Source organism: Falco rusticolus, chromosome 13 (genome assembly GCF_015220075.1).
Source record: "Falco rusticolus isolate bFalRus1 chromosome 13, bFalRus1.pri, whole genome shotgun sequence".
In the NCBI taxonomy this organism is placed as follows: Eukaryota; Metazoa; Chordata; class Aves; order Falconiformes; family Falconidae; genus Falco; species Falco rusticolus.
This window is the reverse complement of record NC_051199.1, coordinates 15545640-15566522: the sequence shown is the minus strand read 5'-3', so window position 1 is coordinate 15566522 and position 20883 is coordinate 15545640. Positions and strand designations below refer to the sequence as shown.

General features: G+C 43.7%; 1 protein-coding gene across 4 annotated transcripts; it reads left to right on the top strand.

Annotated features, from left to right (window-relative positions):
* Nucleotides 1–83: 83 nt before the first annotated feature.
* On the top strand, nucleotides 84–20839 carry MELTF (melanotransferrin). Of its 4 annotated transcripts, none has more exons than XM_037406652.1 (16): nucleotides 84–340; nucleotides 2864–3042; nucleotides 6261–6360; nucleotides 7805–7987; nucleotides 8432–8588; nucleotides 9459–9526; nucleotides 10258–10445; nucleotides 10628–10808; nucleotides 12334–12485; nucleotides 12896–12992; nucleotides 13854–14051; nucleotides 15461–15617; nucleotides 18271–18338; nucleotides 18448–18635; nucleotides 19431–19629; nucleotides 20664–20839. In XM_037406652.1, exons 1-16 carry the CDS (start codon nucleotides 295–297, stop codon nucleotides 20732–20734), a joined length of 2232 nt encoding a protein of 743 aa, XP_037262549.1. In that variant the 5' UTR covers nucleotides 84–294; the 3' UTR covers nucleotides 20735–20839. The 4 variants fall into 4 exon arrangements, with proteins under 4 accessions (XP_037262549.1, XP_037262551.1, XP_037262547.1 ...); XM_037406654.1 differs by having other exon boundaries at nucleotides 20172–20837; XM_037406650.1 differs by having other exon boundaries at nucleotides 19431–20837.
* Nucleotides 20840–20883: the final 44 nt, after the last annotated feature.

Genomic DNA, 20883 nt, shown 5'->3' with positions numbered 1-20883 from the left:
GGTGGTGCCAAAGCAGCAGCAACCTCATTGGTGCCTCAGATATTTTGCAATGTCCTGGTCTCATTTTTTTTGCAAGTGTAGAGGCGGTGTGAAGAGGTAGGCTTTTTTCCCCCTGTAGTCATTATGAGCTGATGTGTGCCAAGGTAGGTAAGATAAATTGTTGAACAAAGTGCACCTGCAATTGAATGCTGCCAGTTTTCACCGAAGAGCAGGCTGGGGAGAACACACTTGCAGAAACCTTGATCTCTGGGGATTCTGAAGGCTGGAAAAAGCACAAATCCCAACATTTTCATCATGAAGAGCTCTAGAAATGTCTTCTATCTTCTTTTCTTTCATGCTGGTAAGTGCCTTCCAAAAACTTCTGCTGTGGCATGGTGTACTTGTGGTTGACTTCTATGATGTGAGAGCAGAGGGCAACTAGAACCATTTCAGAACCAATCTCATATGGCCAGGAAAAGAAATAGAAGAATAGGAAAAAATTACAAAAGGAGTAGAAAAACCTGTATTGAACACCATGTACGTCTTGACTCATTGGTGTCAAACGTATTTCCTCAGCACCCGAATCAGTTTCTTTTGGTTCGATGGTGTCTATTTCTCACAAGTGTGAACAGTTCTACGATACTTACTTTGTAAAAATAGAAGTAATTGCCTTATTCTTTTTACCATGCTCTGTGTGACATGTTGGCTTTCTGTAATTCCTGAATTCTAATGACGAATGCTTTTAATTTCGGTGGAGATGTAGATGCTGTTTCTGAAGCACTCTGCAGTTCATCAAAAGGGAATGGATCTTAGTTTGTTTTTGGGGTTTTTTTTAACTGTTGTTTCTGTTGAAAGCTCTTGATAGTGTATTAATAGCTGTATTAATGGCCATTTGATGTTACACAATGTAATAGTGTTACTTTCAGCAAAGGAGTTAATTGGAAGTTTGCCAGTGATAGTTACGTGTGTCTTTAGGACCTTGAGTGTTATGTCAAATAAATGCAAGTTGCCAGCTCCTGCCACTTCGTGCTTTATGTATGTCTACAGATACACAGGAGGGCCAACATTCTGAATAAGCATGGATTTGGAAACTCACCTGCTGTTTTAAGATAGACTTAGTTGGCAACGGAAAGAGAGGCTCACTGCAGATCTGGTTTGTGCTCAAGCCCGCTTCAAATGGGTTAACTTGCAAGGAAGGCGGTTGCCCAGGATCTGGCTTTCCTGGAACAACCAAGTGATCAGCAGTTTGGAAGGGGGCAAATTAATTACCTCTTAGATGAGTGAGGATAAAAGCAACAGATTCATGCTGTTTCACTCTTTTGGCTGTATGGAGCCAGATGAGCTTTGTTTCGTGTTTCAGGTGTATATGGCTAATGATTTCTTCATACAATTCATGCATTATCTCCTGTGTGTTTATATCGTAACACAAAAATGCTGAGGCTGAAGAATGGCACATACATACTGAAATGCTGAGTCTTAATTTCTATATGCTTGTGTTTAGGAGAAATAAAAGCCTTTATCAATGAAAACCTAGCTGCTTCTTCCTGCCCCAAGAAAGTAATGGTGAAGAACTCGCCCAGGTAGATAAGGTAGACGTTAAGTTTCTGTGAGGTGCCGTCTTACGACCCTGTTGTGCCTTTCTTCTAACCATCTTGGTTCTCAGAATTCCTGCATCTCAGAGATGGGCGGTTGTTTCTCCCTCTACTAGCACTTGCTCCCATGAAAACTTCCTCTGAGCTTTCCAAGTCTGACTTTGTGTTTGTTCACAGCAGTGGCGTTGGCTCTGAGCTGCCCTGGAACCGCAAGCCAAACCCTCTGCTTCAGTATCGGCTGCAAAACAAGCTTTATGGCATCAACAACCTTGTTTAGTCTACAGCCGCTGAGTCAAAAATTGTGTGTGGCTACTGCTGAGCACTAGTGGAGGGATTTTAGCTTGTGAAGTTGGATATGGTATCAACTGCGTGACAGTGGTGGGGAAGGAGAGGGCCAGTTAGAGTTTTTAGATCACCATGAGAAATGATTTAACGGCAGACTCCAACTTAAAAATTGACGTTGTAGAAAAGCAATGGAGTGTGCTTACAAAAATGATCTCTGCTTGTTTATGAGCATAAACCATACTTGCATATGTATTTTATGTACAGCTGCACCATTTCCACATGATGACATGTCCTTACAGAAGCAACAAAGTGTGTGTAGCTTTGGCACTTTGGAAGGGTGGTGTTTGGGCCCGTGGAAAGACACCCTCCTCCACTGATTGATGGGATCTCCACTACTAAACCTGAGTCTTTTCATTCATGGAGTTGCCCTCCCCTTTTAGTCACTGTGGAAAAACAGCCTCTTACGAAAGAGTGTTTTGAAGGGACGAGTTTATTTTCCTATTTTTTTGTACCAAGCCTAGTGGCAAGGCTTTTGAGCACCTAAGATTGCTTTTTTTTTTTCTTCAGACCAGAAAGGGCTGGGGCAGGACTCCAGGTACTATCTGGCAATGCTTGAGACAGAGTTGTCTTTGGACAGTGCCTTTGGTTTTGTAGCGTGTCATTTTAAATAATAATTTTAAATGCTTTGGACTTGAGAAAAGGATGATGTATTCTGCAGGGTTTTAAGAACAGTCTGTACGCCTGACCTATTCCACGGTACCCGTGTTCCTTATGTCAGAAACAAATGCCATCGCATTTCGGTATCTGAGCTGAGCCTGTCCGGTTTCCAGTCCAGACGACTTCAGTATTCATGTTAATCTAAACGAAAGTAGGAGCAGTCTCTAAGGATTCAGTGTTGAAAGAGCCCTGATTTCTTTCTGGTTTGGGAGGAGGAATGGAATGAAAGATTGGCTCTTTGGGAACCTTTAAATGGTAAGCTCTGTTACAAAGGCACTGATGTGTTTTAGAATACTTTCTCTTGGTGTTTGCAGCACTCAGCCTGGAACGTATCCGGTGGTGCACCGTCTCTGAGCAAGAACTTTCCAAGTGTAATGACATGAGTAAGGCCTTTGGTGGGGCTGGCATCCTTCCCCGTCTGGAGTGCACAGCAGGGGGGTCAGCTGCCAACTGCACCCAGATGATCAAGGTGAGTGAGCAGTGTTGTCGATTTAATTGCCCCATGTGCCAAATAATAATCCAGTGGTGATGTGCACAGCTCTGCCATCAGTATCTGATGATCCGGGCAGCTGACCATGTGCTTCCCTGCATGCGTGTCTCTGAAAAACAAAAGCATATGTATTTTATTTTTTTTAAAGATATAAAATTATACATGTGAACCTGAATGTCAGAATGGCCCTGTGTTGTCCGTTCAGCTAGTCACATATGGCCAGTTATTAGGAACACAGCAAAGGTCTTAAATATTTCCTCCCAAATGCTAATCTTTGAGTTGGGAACTGTCAGATTTATTTAGCAGATATTTAAGAAGGGATGGAGCTATAAGATGCAGACAGTAGTTAAAGCTGTGCTGCTGAGCCTATAAGTAGATTGTATTTCAATAAACTCTGGATCAAACTCCCGTTTCAGGGTCCCACCATGGAAATTGCTGTATATACAGATGAGATCAGTGTAAAGCCAAATTAAATCTCCCAATACCAGAGTACAAGAGAGACACAAAGCAGCAAGTAGTGAGCAAAGGGCACGCAAACCCAGCCGTAGCAGTTCAGCTGTCCTGAGCGTGCTGAGCTTCCAAAAGAAGCACGGCTCTGGGGAGGGTTTTACAGGCTGTAAACATGTGGCTTTGCAAAATGCTGTGTGGAAAATAATTCCCTCCTTAGGAGGCAACAAGTCGATACTGGAGGGAATGCGGAGGTAGGTGGTCATGGTCGTCTTCACTGGCAGAGTGTGAGTGAAAGGGAAGACTTCTGCTGTGTTAAGAAAAATATTCTGTGCGTATCCTATGTAGACGTGCTCAAAAATCAGGGTTTTGTGTGGGAGGTGCAGCTTGTCAAGGACAAGAGGTTCAGAGCCAGGACACAGGGCCCGGCAGAGCAGTTTGCAGGGAGACGAGGCAGGGGCTTGTGTGGCCAGAAAAAAGGAACAAATTTCAGAAGTTCGTATCTTGTAATTTTTTTTGTCAACAGAAGCAGAAGGGTTGTCCGACTACTAAACCCACCTCATTGCCCCTTGATAAGTACTGTTCTTGAGCAAGGGAATCAAGACTGTACTGAGGAATGTTAGGAGCAGGTATTGAAACAAAGGTGGATCTTGCCTCAGGATGAGACAGAAAATACTTTCTAATGCCAGCTTTTCCTACAACTGCTTGGCTGACTGCTGCGTTCCACAGAGGAGCCTGCAGAGCAGGTTATTAAAAGGGCTGATGAGTGTCCGCTTCTGAAATGCAGTGCGCGCAGAACTGCGTGTGTACGCCCCTGCGGGCAGCAGGCACTTATCTGGAACCTTGGATTCCTGTCGAACTTGGTCAGCTGCACTCGGGAACCTGCAGGTGGATAGCGTAAGTAGCTTTCTGATACAAATGAGTCTTCGTTGCAAGGCTCCGGATGAGGCTCTGTCCTTGAGACCTCTCTTTTTCTTGTGCTAATAATCTACTCGGTGTTAGGCTGGCCTCCTCTGCCTGGGACTGCGTGGAACGCCTGACTCTGCATCCGCACCGAACTCTGCTCTCTGAGGCCAAAAAGGGAGCGGGACGCAGTGGCCGAGGGGGCAGAGATAACGCCACGTAACTTGGACTTAGTCCTGTGAACGTGTTAGCACATGGATAAAGCAAAATAACTTCTTCTTTGAAGGTGTTTAAAAATTGAGAAATGTCTAAATATTAAGCTGGGGAACCTGACAATATTTAATGTGGCCTGAGCTATCAGCCGGTCTGTAAACACTTCTTTAGGTAATTCTCAAACGTGGTGACACACAGGAATTAAGTCCCTCTGAAAATAATTAACATGGTATTACCATCACAGATACACTTACAAAAAAATCATGTGTGGAATAATGCCATGCTTCTGCTAAATGTACTGGAAATGCTTGCAACAAAAAACCCCAATACCCACACTGTTGTATGCATTTAAAGGAGGGGTCTGCAGCCTGTAAACTACTTCAATTGAAGTACAACGGTAGGCATTTTTGTGTCTTGTTCTGTTATTATTCATGAGATTCTGTTATTATTCATGAGAAGCAACTCTCAAGGCATTTATTTTTTCAGCTAATTAATGGATATCGACTTTTTTTTCCATTGCGCCAACTAAGTAAAGTGCTTCGAATGATGTGGCAACTTCAAATCTGATTTAGGTGTCAACATCAATGTATTACCTGTGCTCACACATGGTCCCTTAAAAAATGTTCAGATTTTTCACGTGGCTCAGCCTGTGGGAAATTAGGGCATAGTCCTAGCCCTGCCCCAGCCATGCTCAGCAAACTGCCAAGGGATTGGTAAACTGAATCACCCCCTCCAGTGCCAAACCAGCGGTTAAGAAACTGATAAGAATCTTGGAATCAGCTTAGAAATATAAAATGTCAAGCTGCTGATTATTTTCTCAGCAGTATCTTGTCTCTGAGCGAGATGCCCTTTCCTGGCTTGCGCTAGGCTCAGTACACAGTGAGAGCCCGGTTCAGCTGATCCGAGGTGCTGCGTAGCGGTTCTCTAGTCCCTGCTGCTGTGGGAAGCCCTGTCCTGTGCTATCCAGAGCAACAGGATTCCAGCCAGCTTGCTGTTAGTCAGCTGAAAAGATCTGGTGGTGTTGGACACCTTCCCAGAAGTGGATGCCCCATATTTGTATTCCCCTGCTTTGGACAGTCTTTTTAGGTGCTTTCCTCCTTCGTTGAGATGCACTGCCACCTGCTCCCCCTCGCCCCAAACGTTTGGCTGTTTGTCTGCTGAGGTACAAGCCAGTATGCCTCAAGGTTGCTTTTGAGTACGCTTTGGCATTCAGATTCTGCAGCCCCAGAAGACATAACGTCAAACCATCTGTCTGTGACCTCAAAAATATATTTTATTTAAATCTTCAAGATTTGGGGCACTAGCTATAGCAATTTGAAATTCCAAATTGATGCACTTTAAGACTCATCACAGAGCTGCAGGATCCATGGACCACGAAGACTAGTGAGGCCATCATGGTCCAGGGCTGGTTTCTGCATTGTTTCCGAAGGAAGGTGGTTTTGAAGTTCTAGAATTCCTCTTGGTGATTGTTCTTCAGAAATTTGGGTGGCCTTAAAAACTTTTTTAAGAAAAGATGACTCACAAATGCAGATTAAGGGGCCTCTTCTCCTAAATTCATGGGTACTCTGCCTCTGGCTGTTGAGAAATAGTGATAATTAAGCTTCAGCGTGTATTCTGCCCTTCTGCCTGCACAGGATGGTTTGGCAGATGCGGTGACACTGGATGGCCGTTTGATTTACCAGGCTGGAAAGGAGCATGGTCTGAAACCTGTGGTTGGGGAAGTATATGATCAAGGTATATTCTGACTAAATAACTTTTAGATTACTTAATACAAGCTTTCTCTTGTGCATTTTTACCGTGTCCATTTTATTTTGGGGTGGTCCTCTTGAAAACTCTTAACAGTAAGTAATGGTCAGGTTCCCTCTTGGATGTTCCTGCCTGTAACAGAATGTGGGGGGAACAGGAGATGCAAGTCTAGGGCAGAGTCTGTCCTGAAAAACTTGGGTCAAAATAGCTGTTCCTGTCATGTGTGTGTTGAGTTGGTTTTTTGTTTGGTGTTTTTTTGTTTTGTTTTTTACTCTCTCGTTGCTTATTGCCTTCTCTATTCCATACTTTGCAGATATATTAACAAATTGCAAAGCATATATAGTTGTTAGGTTTATCTCTCAATCCCATCAATTAGAATAATTAGTTGTCCTTTTAATAGTGCTTATGATTACCTGCTGGAAGAAAGGAGGTGATAGATTCCGCTCCTTACCTGGGTGTCCCTAAGCTTTGAGTTTCTTTCAAGACAGAGGCAATAAATCCAGTGGTGACTTGTCATCCAAAGGGCTCAGTATCACGTTTGTGTAGGTCAGAGCTGGAAGATGTCCCCCCTAACTTTCAGAGACCCAAAGAAGGAACAGCTCTGGAAGCAGTCTGCAGGCAGGGGTGTCCCACCACGCTGTTGTGAGATGGAGCTGGATTTGGTTTGCAACTGGGTCTTAGTGTGATCTGGCCAAGGTGTCCTCAGAGGTACCTGCTGGGCTCAGTCCACAGGGACTTGGACCATCTGTAGCAGCCCACTCCACCACCGTTAACCACATCATGACCCTGGTGAGGGACCTGTACTTCAGCTTCTCAAAACCAAGTGGGCCTCATGAGCCAGAGACTGCCTGTCTCCATTAGTCAGGTTATGAGCTTAAATCAGAGAAAAGTGAGTGAAATTTAGTCATTTCTGATCTAAAGTAAGTCAGATTGAATGACCTTATGGTCACACTTCAGACTCTAAACTCTTGACTGAGTTATATCAAATGGTAAACCAAAGAGAATGAAATCATCTGTGATGCTCCAGTGACATCAACTTGCTGTACTGTGTCCAAATTAACATCAAATTAGTAGACAACTGGAGAATATTTTTTTTTACTATTATATCAGTTTAAATTCAATCCAAATATATTTGAAATGTTAGAAGAAATTTCTTTTCTTGGGAAGAACTCCTGGGATGTCTTTTGATCCCACCTCCCTTTCAAAGCACAATTACCTTCAAAGTTGGAGCAGGTTGCCTGTGGCCTTTGAATAAGGCTTCTCCCACTGAAAAGGTAATGGAGAACATTCACAGTCAGCAGGTTCTCACTGATGATGCGAACAGCGTGACTTCTCTGTGGGTAGGGAGCCACAAGAGGCTGCAGATCAGTGTATCTCCCTGCAATGCTGCTGCGAGGCTACCTTGCTGCTTCTCTCTCTTCCTACGCTGCAGAGATTGGAACTTCCTACTATGCCGTGGCAGTGGTGAGGAAGAATTCCAACATCACCATCAACAGCTTGAAGGGAGTCAGTTCATGTCACACAGGCATCAACAGAACTGCAGGCTGGGATGTGCCAGTGGGTTATCTAATTGACAGTGGACGACTGGCAGCGATGGGATGTGACCTTCCAAAAGGTGAGAGATCTGTTCTGCCGCGACGCCTTTCCATACGGTCTTGGGACCTTGTGTGTGGCAGAAATGTGTGGTCCTGGCTGCTGTCTTGTTCCTTGGCTTTGATGCTCTTTGTAAGATGGAATGGACCTAACTTAGGTCTGATGAAGCCTGCGGAGTTGGGGTTTTTAAAAACTTGAAACCCATCTTTTAAGAACAAAATGACTTATCCCTTCTAAATGGTTTTAGGGATGTACTGTGTAGATGTGTTAAAATGAGATTGTAGAATCTTGTTTATTAGTTGCTAAAAATTTCTCATTCTAATTTCACATTTAGCTGTAAGAGATTGTAGAATCTTGTTTGTTAGTTGCTAAAAATTTCTCATTCTAATTTCACATTTAGCTGTAAGAGATTGTAGAATCTTGTTTGTTAGTTGCTAAAAATTTCTCATTCTAATTTCACATTTAGCTGTAAGCGACTATTTCAATGCAAGCTGTATTCCTGGAGCAAATGGCATGAAGTATCCCAAATCCCTCTGTCAGCTCTGCAAAGGGGATTTGGCTGGGCAGAACAAATGTGAACAAAATTCCCAAGAACGATACTATGGCTACAGTGGGGCTTTCAGGTAAAAATCATCTTTGTTGGTTTTTATTTATTGCTGTGCTTTATCCATAGCATCATGCCCAGGCCTGGAAACTGAACCGACAGGAAACTGAACCGACAGGAAACTGAAGCCAGAGAGCTTCCAGCTGATGCTGTTGGAAAATTTGCTGTTGTTTTAGGACGACCGTGCTTCTAAACCCAGTATTTCAGGCATTAATACCGAAGTATTAAAACCAAATGGGTATTTAGCACTTACTCTGGGTAGGGAAATCCCATTGCTGTTTGCTTTGTGCGGCAGCTGTTGACACGAGTCTGGGTATTTGTTTTAGCAGGCTGTATCTTTCCCAGTAAAACCTGATGACCCTTGGAGTCTGAGAGCTGAATTGCCACCCTGCTCAGTAATTTCAGTCATCCCACCTCCATTGCACTGAATTAGTGAGTTCCTCTGCCCTCTGTTTTTGCATGCCAATCTTTTCCTTATTTTCCTTCCTCCTGCCTGTGTGCTGCGTGGCAGCGCCCAGTCCCTGAGTAACAGCACTAACCAAGCAAGGGCAGAATTCGCTTGTGTGAGACAGATGCCTCCTCTCTCTGTATTCCCCAAAGGATTATGTGACTGCCTTAGACTGAGAACTCTCCTGGAAAAAGGTCGTGGTGTTTGTCCAGGCAGCATTGAACATGTTGTCGATGTTCACCAAATGACAGTGATAGTTTTAATTCATGCTCCAACAGCCACTCGTCTCTGCCTTGAGCAAAACTCTCAGCACAAGGAAATAGGTCAGCGTCCCTGGCTGAGGGGATGTAGCATGAAGCCCCCTGGCTGTCAGCCAGCAGTGCCCAGTGCAGGGAGCTGTGCTTTGTAATGCATCTTTGTGGTTGGATTCACGTTTATTAGGTGTTTGGCTGAAGGAGCAGGACAAGTCGCTTTCGTGAAGCACAGCACAGTGCCTGAAAACACAGACGGTGAGTAATCCAGAAGTTTGTTGAGTAGTCAGAGCTGCAAGGTCTGAAGTACGGTGTCTGTAATGACAGTGTGATGTTAAGTGATTTAGTGTGAATCGAGGAATCGGCAAAAAATGTTCCAATAGTGAAAACAGATGTACCCACAGATGTATGTACCAGGAGATAGAGCAGTCCGTGTGGTGATTTTTTTTTTTTTTTTTAATGCTCGATAGTTTCAGAAAAGGTTAGGAGTGGAATTTTAAGGAGCTTGAACAGCGCTAAACTATTCATTTTATACAGACCTGGGCTGTTACATTGCTGCTGCCTACCCAGGGATTTCAGTAGAGACTAGCAGCAAGTCAACAAGATGTGACCTGCCCTATCTGGCACTTTGTGAAATCTACCTTGAGCCTAACATTAATATCATGGGCCTGTCTGACCATCATTTACAGGGAAAAAAACCCCAAAAATGTTGCATGTCATCCTAGACTTAGGGGTGCTCTTGATACTGCTGCAGACCCCTGTACAGTTCAGTGCAGTGTCACAAGTGTTAAGCCGTTTGTCTTATCAGAGATACCAGACTAAAGGACCATGTAGATGCATGGGATATATTGGGCAGTCAAGAACAACAGTTCAGAGATGCTCAGGAGATGTGTGTTCTGCTCTGCATGCGATGCTTAGAGCAGACATGGACCCAGAAGCCCCAGCCCCACCTGATCTCTGTTCCATAAGCATGTTCTGTCTGATTTCAGGAAGAAGTCTTTCTTCATGGGCTCAGTGGCTTCGCTCCCAGGACTTTGAGCTTCTGTGCCGCAACGGCAACACAGCTGACGTGATGCAGTGGAGAACCTGCCACCTGGCCCGAATTCCCGCTCGTGCCGTGGTTGTGCGGCCTGATACAGACGGAACGGTTGTCTTCCACCTCCTGAACCAGGGACAAGTAGGGCACCATTTTTTCAGTGTTGCATTTTAGAGGGGGCTCTCCCACCATCTAGCTGAATTGTGAAGACAGGTTATCTGGGCATCTTCAGCTCTGTGGGGTTTGAAGGGGTATGGGATGTCACACATCCCAGGCAGCAGGAGGTGTGACAGGTGATTTTTTTCCTTTGTTTAACATTACAGCAAAGATTTAATGAGGTAGGCACCAAGTTTCAGATGTTTGACTCTGCAGCCTACCGTGCCCAGAACCTTCTGTTCAGAGACTCCACCACAGAGCTCGTTGCAATCACAGCTCAGAATTACCGGGCATGGCTAGGTGATGAGTATCTTCATGCCATGCAAGCTCTGAGCTGCAACCCCAACAGTAAGTTGCCTTTAGATTCCTATTCATAACCAAGAACCAAGACAGCTGGTAACAGAGGCCACCTTTATTCCGTTTTGTTTTGTTCTGACTCTTGGAGGGTTATGGCAAGGTGCCAGTCTAATCTTTGAGCATGGAGAAAGGTCACTTTTTGACTTAGAAATCACTTTTTGACCTAGAAACAGTATCACATTGCAGAATACTTTCCTGTGCAAATTGGCTCTTTGTGTTAAGAGATCATTGTGGTTTAACCCCAGCGGACAACTAAGTACCATGCAGCTGCTTGCCCACACACCCACCCCACCCTGCCATCCCCGGGAAAAAGGTAAAACCCCTGGGCTGAGATAAGAACAGTTTAATAATTGAAATAAAATAAAATATCATCATAATAGCAGTGAAAAGGGAGACAACAGAGAGAGAAATAAAACCCAAGACAGACAAATGATGCACAGTACAATTGCTCACCTGCTGACTGATGCCCAGCCAGTATCTCAGCAGCAATCAGCCCCTCCTGGCCAGCTCTCCCCAGTTTTTATACTGAGCATAACGTTCTATGGTATGGAATATCCCTCTGGCTAGTTCAGGTCAGCTGTCCTGGCTCTGCTCCCTCCCGGCTTCTTGTGCACCTTCCTTGTTGGCAGAGCATGGGAAACTGGAAAGTCCTTGACTTCGAGTAAGCCCTACTTAGCAACAGCTAAACCATCAGTTATCAACTCTGATCCCACACTAAACCCAAACCCACAGCACTGTACCAGCTACTAGGAAGAAAATTAACTCTGTCCCAGCTGAAACCAGGACAAAGATGCAGGCATTTCCTACTCTTTCTGGTATGTGAGAAACAGTAATCTGCTAAGCTGCTACTGCTACCTGGTGCTCCATTTCTTACCTGCTAACAAGAGGAAATAGTAATGTCTTACTGTGTAAATCCTCAGGGAGTCTATAAAGAATGGATGAATGTGTTCCTAGCAGAGAATTTCCTCCAGAAGCTGAAGAAACCCTCAGTTGCTCCTTATTGAAGTGTTATGATCTTTTGTGCTATCAGAAGACTGTAAAAATTAACTTGATGTGCATTCTGGCCAAGTCAGAAACACAGCTTGTAAGAATTCCTACCTTAAGAATTAATAATCTTTGCAACTGGGCTCCCAGACACGCTCTGTGCTGTTGCAGAGCCCCTCACCTCCTGGACTTGTCTCATCTGGGCGTTTCTCAGTGCCTGCCAGGGATGAGGAAACGTGTTCAGGGTGGGGTTTTGCTGCACTCAACTAACACCTTATGCCTGCGCTTAATGGTCAGCAATCATGGGAGGATCTCCTTTGCTGTGGATAGTTTGGAGTGTGGACATACCACTAATCTGGAGAGCTCTGTGGTTCCTAATCGGGTATAAATCTGAGATGGAGAGATGGATAGAAACACAGACGCAAACATTTCTAATAACGTGTGGCACATATGTGACAGTGGGCAACGTGTGTCCCTCACTGTCTGTTACAACAAAAGTGAGCTGTAGTATTTGCTTTCCAATTTTCTGCAGCATTGCCAGAAAGCCTGAACTGGTGTGTTGTATCCACTGAGGAGATTTGGAAATGTGGTGAAATGGCCACTGCCTTTAGGGAAAAGAATTTGAAACCAGCAATTCAGTGTGTTTCAGCCAAGACAAAGGAGCAGTGCATGGAGCTGATCCAGGTAGGCTGCTACAATCCTTGTGTAATTAAGCAAATTAGCACAAGCTGCTCTCTGCGGAGTAGGCAGGATCAGAGATACGGACACTTACGTGACCGGTAGGAATACTGGATTTCAAGGAGGTGGTCTATAGCTCATATGGTATGGATGGGCCTGAGCCCTGATGACCTTCAGTTGTGATGAGGGCATTGTTGCCCATCTAGCTCAAGCCTGTATATGCGAAATCTTCTGTCCCCATTTCACTGATGATGCTTTGTGCAGGTTTTGGGGGTTGTCTTTAGCAGTACATTGTTCTTGTGCTGTCAGGCTTGCCATTTGATGTGCAACAGGTGTGATGCTAGAGGTGTCATCATTGTAGCAGTGAAGGTATCTGTTGGTTTTTTCCCCTAAAAATCCTAATTTTTATTTTTCAGAAAAAGGAAAGTGATGCTGTAGTTCTGGGTGGAGCTGATATTTATACAGCTGGGAAGACATATGGCCTTGTACCAGCTGCTGGAGAAGGTTACTCTGGTAAGGTCAGGAAACATAAATATGGACCTTATTTTTCCATGTTATTTGAGAAAAGCTCTAAAAGCACAGCGTCTGTTCCCTAGCCCTGCTGGGAAAGCTGTTTCCAAAGGAAATGTGAATTATTATCCTCACATCATGGATACAGGAGGGAATAAGTATGGGACAGGCTCCTACGGTGAGTTTGTGGCAACTTCTATCTGTTCTGCTGCAGGACCAGGTTGAGTCTCTGGTAGTTCTGAGTCTTGTACCTCTTTATTTGTCTTTTCAATTCTGGAAAAAAAATATTATTATGGAAAAAATAAGTATTCACAAAATCAAAGTATTTTTAACAGAAGTAAAAATACAGAAATTACACAGTAGATTCTAGTTAGAAACAAATTATTCCTGTCATTGTGGCTGCTTCGGAGTCACGGATGAAAAGAAGAATTGTCCACTGTGCTAAGGCAGAATTTCAATATGCTGCAAAACTAATGGAAATTTTAATACAAGTTTGAGGTTTTCACATAAAAATAACTTCTTAAAGAAGTTTTGCTAAGTAACTAATGATCCAAATGTTGTTTTTCAGAGGGATGTATTTATAAGAGCTGGTGTTAACAAGAACACTTTCATGTTTGTCTCTAGATTATTCAGTTCAGGTGCATAGTGGTACCGATATACAGGCTGTAAGTGAATGCAACATTGTGAAGTAGTAGAAGTGAAGAGTAACTGTGTGTACGTTCGTATTTCCTGACTAGCCGATTGTTGGTGCAACTGAAGTTGGCACCAGATAAGTGTAACAGATCTGTAGGTGATCATTAAGTAGTGGGAACGCTTAAGGGAAGCTGTAACGTGGGTTGTTTTGTTTTGTTTTTTTCCTGCAAGCTGATGACAACAGCAATGCATACTATGCTGTGGCATTAGTGAAGCGAAATCTGTCCAATGCATTCACCATCAATGACCTGAAAGGAAAGAAGTCCTGCCACACAGGACTGGGGAGAAATGCTGGATGGAATATCCCCATTGGTATTCTAATTAAGAGGGGCATTATTAAGACCAGAGCCTGTAGTGATATTCCTCAAGGTGAGACAACAGTACTGCATATCAAAAATACGGTAACAGTCTAATGATGAACTTTCATTAGGAAAGTAATTTTGGTATTTCATAGCTCTATATTAAGCTTATCTGTTTGTGAAGGGGTGTTTTGTTTTTAATGTAATGATTTGAAATTTTAAGTTTGCCACCAGAGTACAACAATGGAGGGGTCATACTGAGGATGTTACATCTAACACAAAAGTATTCTTTTCCTTTATCATAAAATCATTAGCTAATTTAGGTTGGAAGCAACCTTCGGAGGTCACCAAGTCCAACCATTTGCTCAAAGCAGGTCCAGGTAAATCAGATTGTCCAGGGCCATGTCCAGGCAGGTTCTGAGTAACTCTTAGGATGGAGATCATACACAGTCTCTCGGGACTCCTGTCCCAGTGTTTGACCATCCTTGGTATAAAGGAATTTTTTTCCTCTGTCTAATCAGAATTTTCCTTCTTGTAGCTTCCGTCTGTTGCTTCTCACCCTTTTGCTCTGCCGTCTCTGAGAAGCATCTGATTCTGTCTTCTGGAAGAAACTGCTATGTAAATGAAGACAGTGATACATTGTTAATTGTCTTATCTCCAGGCTGACCAAACCCAGCTCTCAGCCCGCTAAGTGCAGAGTCATGCTCCAGCCCTCTGAGCATCCTACTTTCCTTCCACTGCACTTGCTCTAGAATGTCAATGTCTTTCTACTGCTGGGAGCTCAAAACTTGGCACAGATGTCAGAGGAGAATCATCACTTCCCCTGACTGCTTCACTAACGTGACCCAGTACGCCATTGGCCTTCATTGGCACAAAAGCACACTGTTGACTCTTGGTCAACTTGATGTCCATCAGGATGCCCAGGTCCTTTTTTTTACAGATCTGGTTTTCAGCCTGCCAGCCCCCAGCCTTTCATGGTCTTACTCCATCCTAAAAGCAGGATCCTGCATTTGCTGTTGTTGAACTTTGAGGTTCCTGTCAGCCTGTTTCTCCAGCCTGTCGAGATCCATCTCAATGGCAGTCTTGGCCTCCTGCAGTGTCTCAGACTGCCAGAGTAAATGATGTATCCCTGTCCTGAATTCTATCGCATTTATTTTCAAACTGTATTTCATAATGGAGCAGCGTAGCACAACGAGCAAAGGATCCATGACCATAGGACTCCAGATTTGAATTTGGTTTGTCTATTTCCTATCTGCCAGAAAGCTATTTGGTTTATTACAGAGTAATAATCAGCTAATTAGTGCTTTGAAAATGTTTGAAAAGTTGTAGTTTGTGAATTCCAGTAAGGCAGCTGTAACTCATGCTTCTAGTGTTCTACTGGAACCTGCATTGGTTATAACTTCATGACAGCGTAACTACCTTTCTTGTACAGCGCTCAAGCTTTTCACTCTGTATACTGGTTTGTCTGTCTTTCCCCAGCTGTGAGTGAGTTTTTCTCTGCCAGCTGTGTGCCTTCAGCTAAGCAGGACCACTACCCATCAAAACTCTGTCAACTATGTATTGGAGATGATAGTGGAAACAATAAATGCAGTGCAAGTAGCCAAGAACGTTATTACAGCTACAGTGGAGCCTTCAGGTAATTAATACATATTATTGTTATTTAGTCTGTCAGCTTGTCAGAATGCAAGGAGGAACAATTTTCCATCCCAGTCAGCAAAAACTGTTTATTGCTACAGTTAGATAGCATGTGCTATAAATTAAGTGGGACGTGTCCCCAGATGCCTTCAGCAATACAGGTATGTCTTAAGGCATTACATCAGGTCATGGCAAAGCCTTTTGCCAGCGTCCTGGCCTGCAGCCATCCAGGTGACCAACAGCCAAATCTGTACGTCTGTTCACAGAGCAATAGGCGCCCACCTAGTGAGGACCAAGTTGGATTGTCATCAGTCTCCAGTCTTGCTTTAATCTAATGTGACAGACAGTCTGCCCCTCTGAATGGTCAGGCTTTAGCAGGGAAGCAGGCAAATAGTAGCCAGAATGTGGCTGCTGTAAGTCCATGGCAGGCAAGTGATGGGGAGCCAGGAGTGGATCTTCACTACCCTTACTCATCGGTGGCTGTATTTGAAGGTAAGTTTCTGAACAGCACAAATACCTACGGCCAACGTTCAGATATCAGATCCTCTTCAAAACAAGATGCGTTAAAGGTACAGGGGGAAAATAGTATAAAAGAAGAAGGAAAAAAAGGAAGAGTGGACATCTACATACAGGGCCATACTCAAAGACTGTGAAACTCTTAGATGGAAGAAACACTTCCTTTTCCTGGCCATCTCTGGAGGTAGTGGTGCATGTAACAGCTGGCAGCAAGCAGGTTTTTTCCTTCAGGGAAAAAACTTAAACAGCAGCTGCCTGGTAAATACCGAAGTGCTGGACTTCAATAACTGATTTTTGCAAATCTATTTAGTTGTGTCCAGCTACTCTGTTGTGGTGCGTGCCTTGCAGGCAAACTCCAGATCCTCTGCTGTACTTCACAGATTAATAGGGCTAGCTACCAGGCACCAAATAAATTAGTAGTAAGCGCTGTTACAGGCTCTGAGCCTTGCTCACATTCTAAGCACATTGTGCATTTTATAATGCCCATACAGCCCAAACTTCATTTTAATGTAATAGATATGTTTTAATTCATTGAGTGGAAAGTTTTACGTATTTAAAAGGTTAGGATTTGGGTCAAAAATGCAGAGTCACAATCCTTTAGAAGGGAGGGATAGGTGTGGCTGTGATGCTCAGGTGATCCTCTCTGAAAGCAGAATGAGTTATAGAAGGTGACTGGCATGAGCTTAAAATTCAGCCTCAGATTTCCAGATTCCTTCTAGATATCTTCAGACTAATCTGACTAGAAGCATGACAGGTCATTCAGTTTATGTATATCCCACTGCCTGGGGCAAATTGGACTCTGCAGAGTACTGAAGAATCCATTGGGATCAGCCTTTTCTGATGGGGAATGCACTGAACAGCACCTACTGAGTTCTTCGTTCTCTGCCCGACAAGTGTCAGGCACATCATAAGACCTCTGATTGTAACTGCTCATGTTAAACCAGGTACAACTGAAATACATATATTTTTGGTAACTGTTAGCAGTAGTAATTTCCCCCTCACATTGTGCACTACATAAACCATGCTCAGTTACAGCTTTACATCTTTTCGCTTGGTGGATTTAACGATCTTGTTCTAGAAAATGGTTCTTGAAAGCACTTGTAGAATAAACAACAAGGTACCACCACTAAACTCTTATTACCCGCAGATCCTCTGTCAGCACACACTAGCCGAAATACGTGGAAAGTTGGATCTTTTTGCTGGCTCACCCAGCTCACTGATTTGAGGTTGATTTTACTCGTGTATTGGTGTCTGAAGCAAGTGCTGTGCATGTCTTCCATTTGCTGACTTCGTATTTCAGGCCCAGCAATCATCTCCTAACAGTCTGTGATGCCTGTTGGGGTGTTGTCCAGCACACGATGCAATCTAACATGGGAAGTAGCAAATGCTGGTAACGGTGTGGTGTTCTGCAGCTTTACTCTGAAACTCTCTATAATGGGATACCACTTACAGAAGAGGAGATTTTAGGCGCCCTTAGCATGTTGGGCTGCTGCTGCTTCAGAAAGTTAGAGGAAATGGAATGTAGTTCTGGAACAGTGCCCTTAGAAACTGCCGTTAGATTAGCTGGGTATCTGCAGTGTGTACAGGGCTGTAAAAGCACTGTTTGAGCACCAAGGTCATTCTGACTTGGAAAGGAAAGAGAAAAAAAAAAAAAAGGGTATATGCGGAGTGTGCACACATGCGTGTGTGCAGAATCTGATGAACTCTTGGGTTAGGCACCCAAATTATTTTATTCAAAAAAGTCTTAATGACATATACTTTGTGCATGTTGTAAAATGGAGTGAAAGTGACTTGACAGATGGGGAATACTGCGCTGAATATCACCTAATATATCTTCTGTTTCTTTGCTCATCTAATATTGGCCTTTTCTGTTGTTTCTCACACTGTTTTTAATCAAAATTTTTACTATATTCCTCTCTTTAAAAATTCAGAATATTTTTTAATACTTTGCAAAAATGTTGGCTTTCTCTCCTTTCAAGATGCTTAATTACTCTGTTTTTACTTACTTAGGGTCCATCGCGTTTGTTTGCAGGAATGTATGTAAGAAAAAATTAATTATAAACCTCTCTGTTATAAGAAAAAAATGTGGTTCACATAAAAATTCAGTTCAAAACATCTTTATCTCTCATTTCCTAAAGGTGCCTGGCACAGGACTCCGGGGATGTGGCCTTTGTGAAGCATTCAACAGTGTTTGAGAACACAGATGGTACTTGGTTTTATGTATCTCTTTATTATAATTCGGGGGGGTGGGGGTTGAAACTTTTTTGCTCTAAAGCATTCAGTAAGTGACAACAAACAGGTTTTTTTTTTTTCAGGTAAAAACACTGATAGTTGGGCCCAAAACTTGAAGTCCAGTGATTTCCAGTTACTGTGTCCAAATGGTGCCCGTGCTGAAGTCACCCAGTTTGCTGAGTGTCACCTGGCTCAGGTGCCAGCTCAGGCCATTATGGTTCACCCAGATACCAGTGTTTTTGCTCTATATGGACTACTGGACAAAGCCCAGGTATTAAAAATCTTCTGGGGTGGGGTTACATACGGTCTAACACAGACCAAGGATAAAGACAACAGGACCTTCCTGCCATATTATGAGCCCTGCATCATGGGCTGGCAGCATGTGCGGTGTGCAGAGCCCTGTTGTTGGAGTGGGATGGAGAAGGTACAATACAACCCATGTAATTCTCCTAGTAAAACCACCCTGATGCACAAGGGATTTCAACGTTTTGCCCAGCCACTGGTTTCAGTAGTAGTTTTCCTAGAGCTTAAGGTGTTTTTCCAAACTGCAAGACTTCGAAGTCTACCAGAAGCAGAGTACATGCTAATGCTTTTCCTTTTTTTAGGAATGCAACAGAACATCCCTGGGTCTATTTATGCTGCAGCCATGTACATGGTAAACGATCTAGGCAGACCATGCCTGGCTGCCACAGCTAGGTTCCTGTCAGAACTGAAGTTAACTGGTTTAAAAGCCATACTGAGTTTCTCCATGCTAGGCTTCAGTCATTCCTGGAACTCCTGTGTAGCCAAACCCTATATTACACAACAGTAGTTAGACAGAAGAATGTTTTAAAAACACAGCTCTTTCCAGTTGATAACTGAAGAAACCAAAACCACAAATGCCATTTTTATAATTGCCAATTGCAGAATTCTGTATCTAGCAGTGTCTAAAAGCAAATGTATAAGAAAGAGTCTGCAATTGTGTATGCACTTTTGATGTACAAAGCAGTTCCTATAGTCTTTAATGTTGTACAAGAGGAATGTGGCACAATCTTGCAAAATACTGAAAATTTTGCATTTTTTTCAGGTCTACTTTGGAAAGAGCAGCAATGGGAATGGATTCAAAATGTTTGATTCTTCAGCTTTTCAAGGAAAAGACTTAATCTTTAAGGATTCTGCTGTTGAGATCATGCCAGTAAAAGAGAGGAGGACATATGCAGAATGGCTGGGGAGTGAATATATTGCGTCCCTTGAAGGGATGCAAACACCAGAGTGCTCTGGGGCAGGTAATAAGATAAGCCAATACCTACTCGTGACTGCTGTCATTCCCCTTCTTATTTTATGTCAGACACAAGGCTTGGACTAGCACGGTCCAAATGGCAACTTCCAGGCCACCTCTGCCCTACCACCTTTTCTTCAGATCAGCTGCTATTTGGATAACATGCTGTGCTCATATTTGAATACCTCTTCCTGCCTTTTTGCAAGGCAAGTGCTAACAGCACCTACTTGTCAGGGGAGTGGAGTGGGTCTGGAAGCTGCCCCTGCCCATGTGGATGGGGTGGAATTCGGGGCAGAAGCCAGCAATACAGTGTCAGCATAGTTTGCAAGATAAGTCCAAAACTGGAGCTTCTCTGCCATCACTGCTGATGTTGAAGCACCCTGGGCTGGAGGATTCCCAGGTGCTGTTAGATGGATACTGGGTTTCTGACTTGCAGAATTTCTGTGTCTTGGAAGGCAGTATCAAAAACCTTGTCTAGTGAATCCTCTTTGGCCTCCTGGCTGGTTACGTTCAGACTCCTACATCCCTGCTTATCCCATCCAACTCTAGCTAGGGGAACTGGTTTCTTCTGAGCTTTGCTGCCAGAAGAGGTAAGTGCACAGAGGATGGACGGGCTGTGGACAGAGGGAGACAGTCTGCAGTCCAAGAATACGCTTTTGCCATGGGCAAGGTCCTCCACCTTCCAGCAGAAGAAAACGGGGAATCTCCAAAGTGACCGGATGATAAAGAAGGCTGGAGACACTTGGAGGGAACTACCTGTTGGCAGAGAAAAGAACAAAGGCAAATGTGCACATCCACTGAGCTTGTTGACTTTCCACAGCCAGTACTGTCACTGCTGGAGAGATGTCATCTGCCCCGTGGTCTTTAATTTGATACAATCTCCATCAAGAAACTTGTGGCTGCCCTCCTCCCACATGGGGTTATACGAGTACCCATGCATCAAGCTTGCGTTTGCTGCTAGTGAAACACAGCAGCTCACTTCTAATTAATTGTTTCTGTATCTACTGGCTTGTAGCATTCAGTTTTTATTTTTATCCATAGCTGCAATAACAGCAAATGTTGCCGTGCTGCTGGCAGGCAGTGTCCTCCTGACCGCAGCTACCGCGTCATGATCCTGGGATGAAAGGACCAGCCGGCGTTACAAAGAAGTGCTGAAACCTGGTAGCAATAACGTCAATAAGTGAAAATAACAAATAAACAGGGGAAGTAAAATGACAGTTTGTGCAGACTTTGGCCTGACAGCTAAAATACCTTTCTCCCT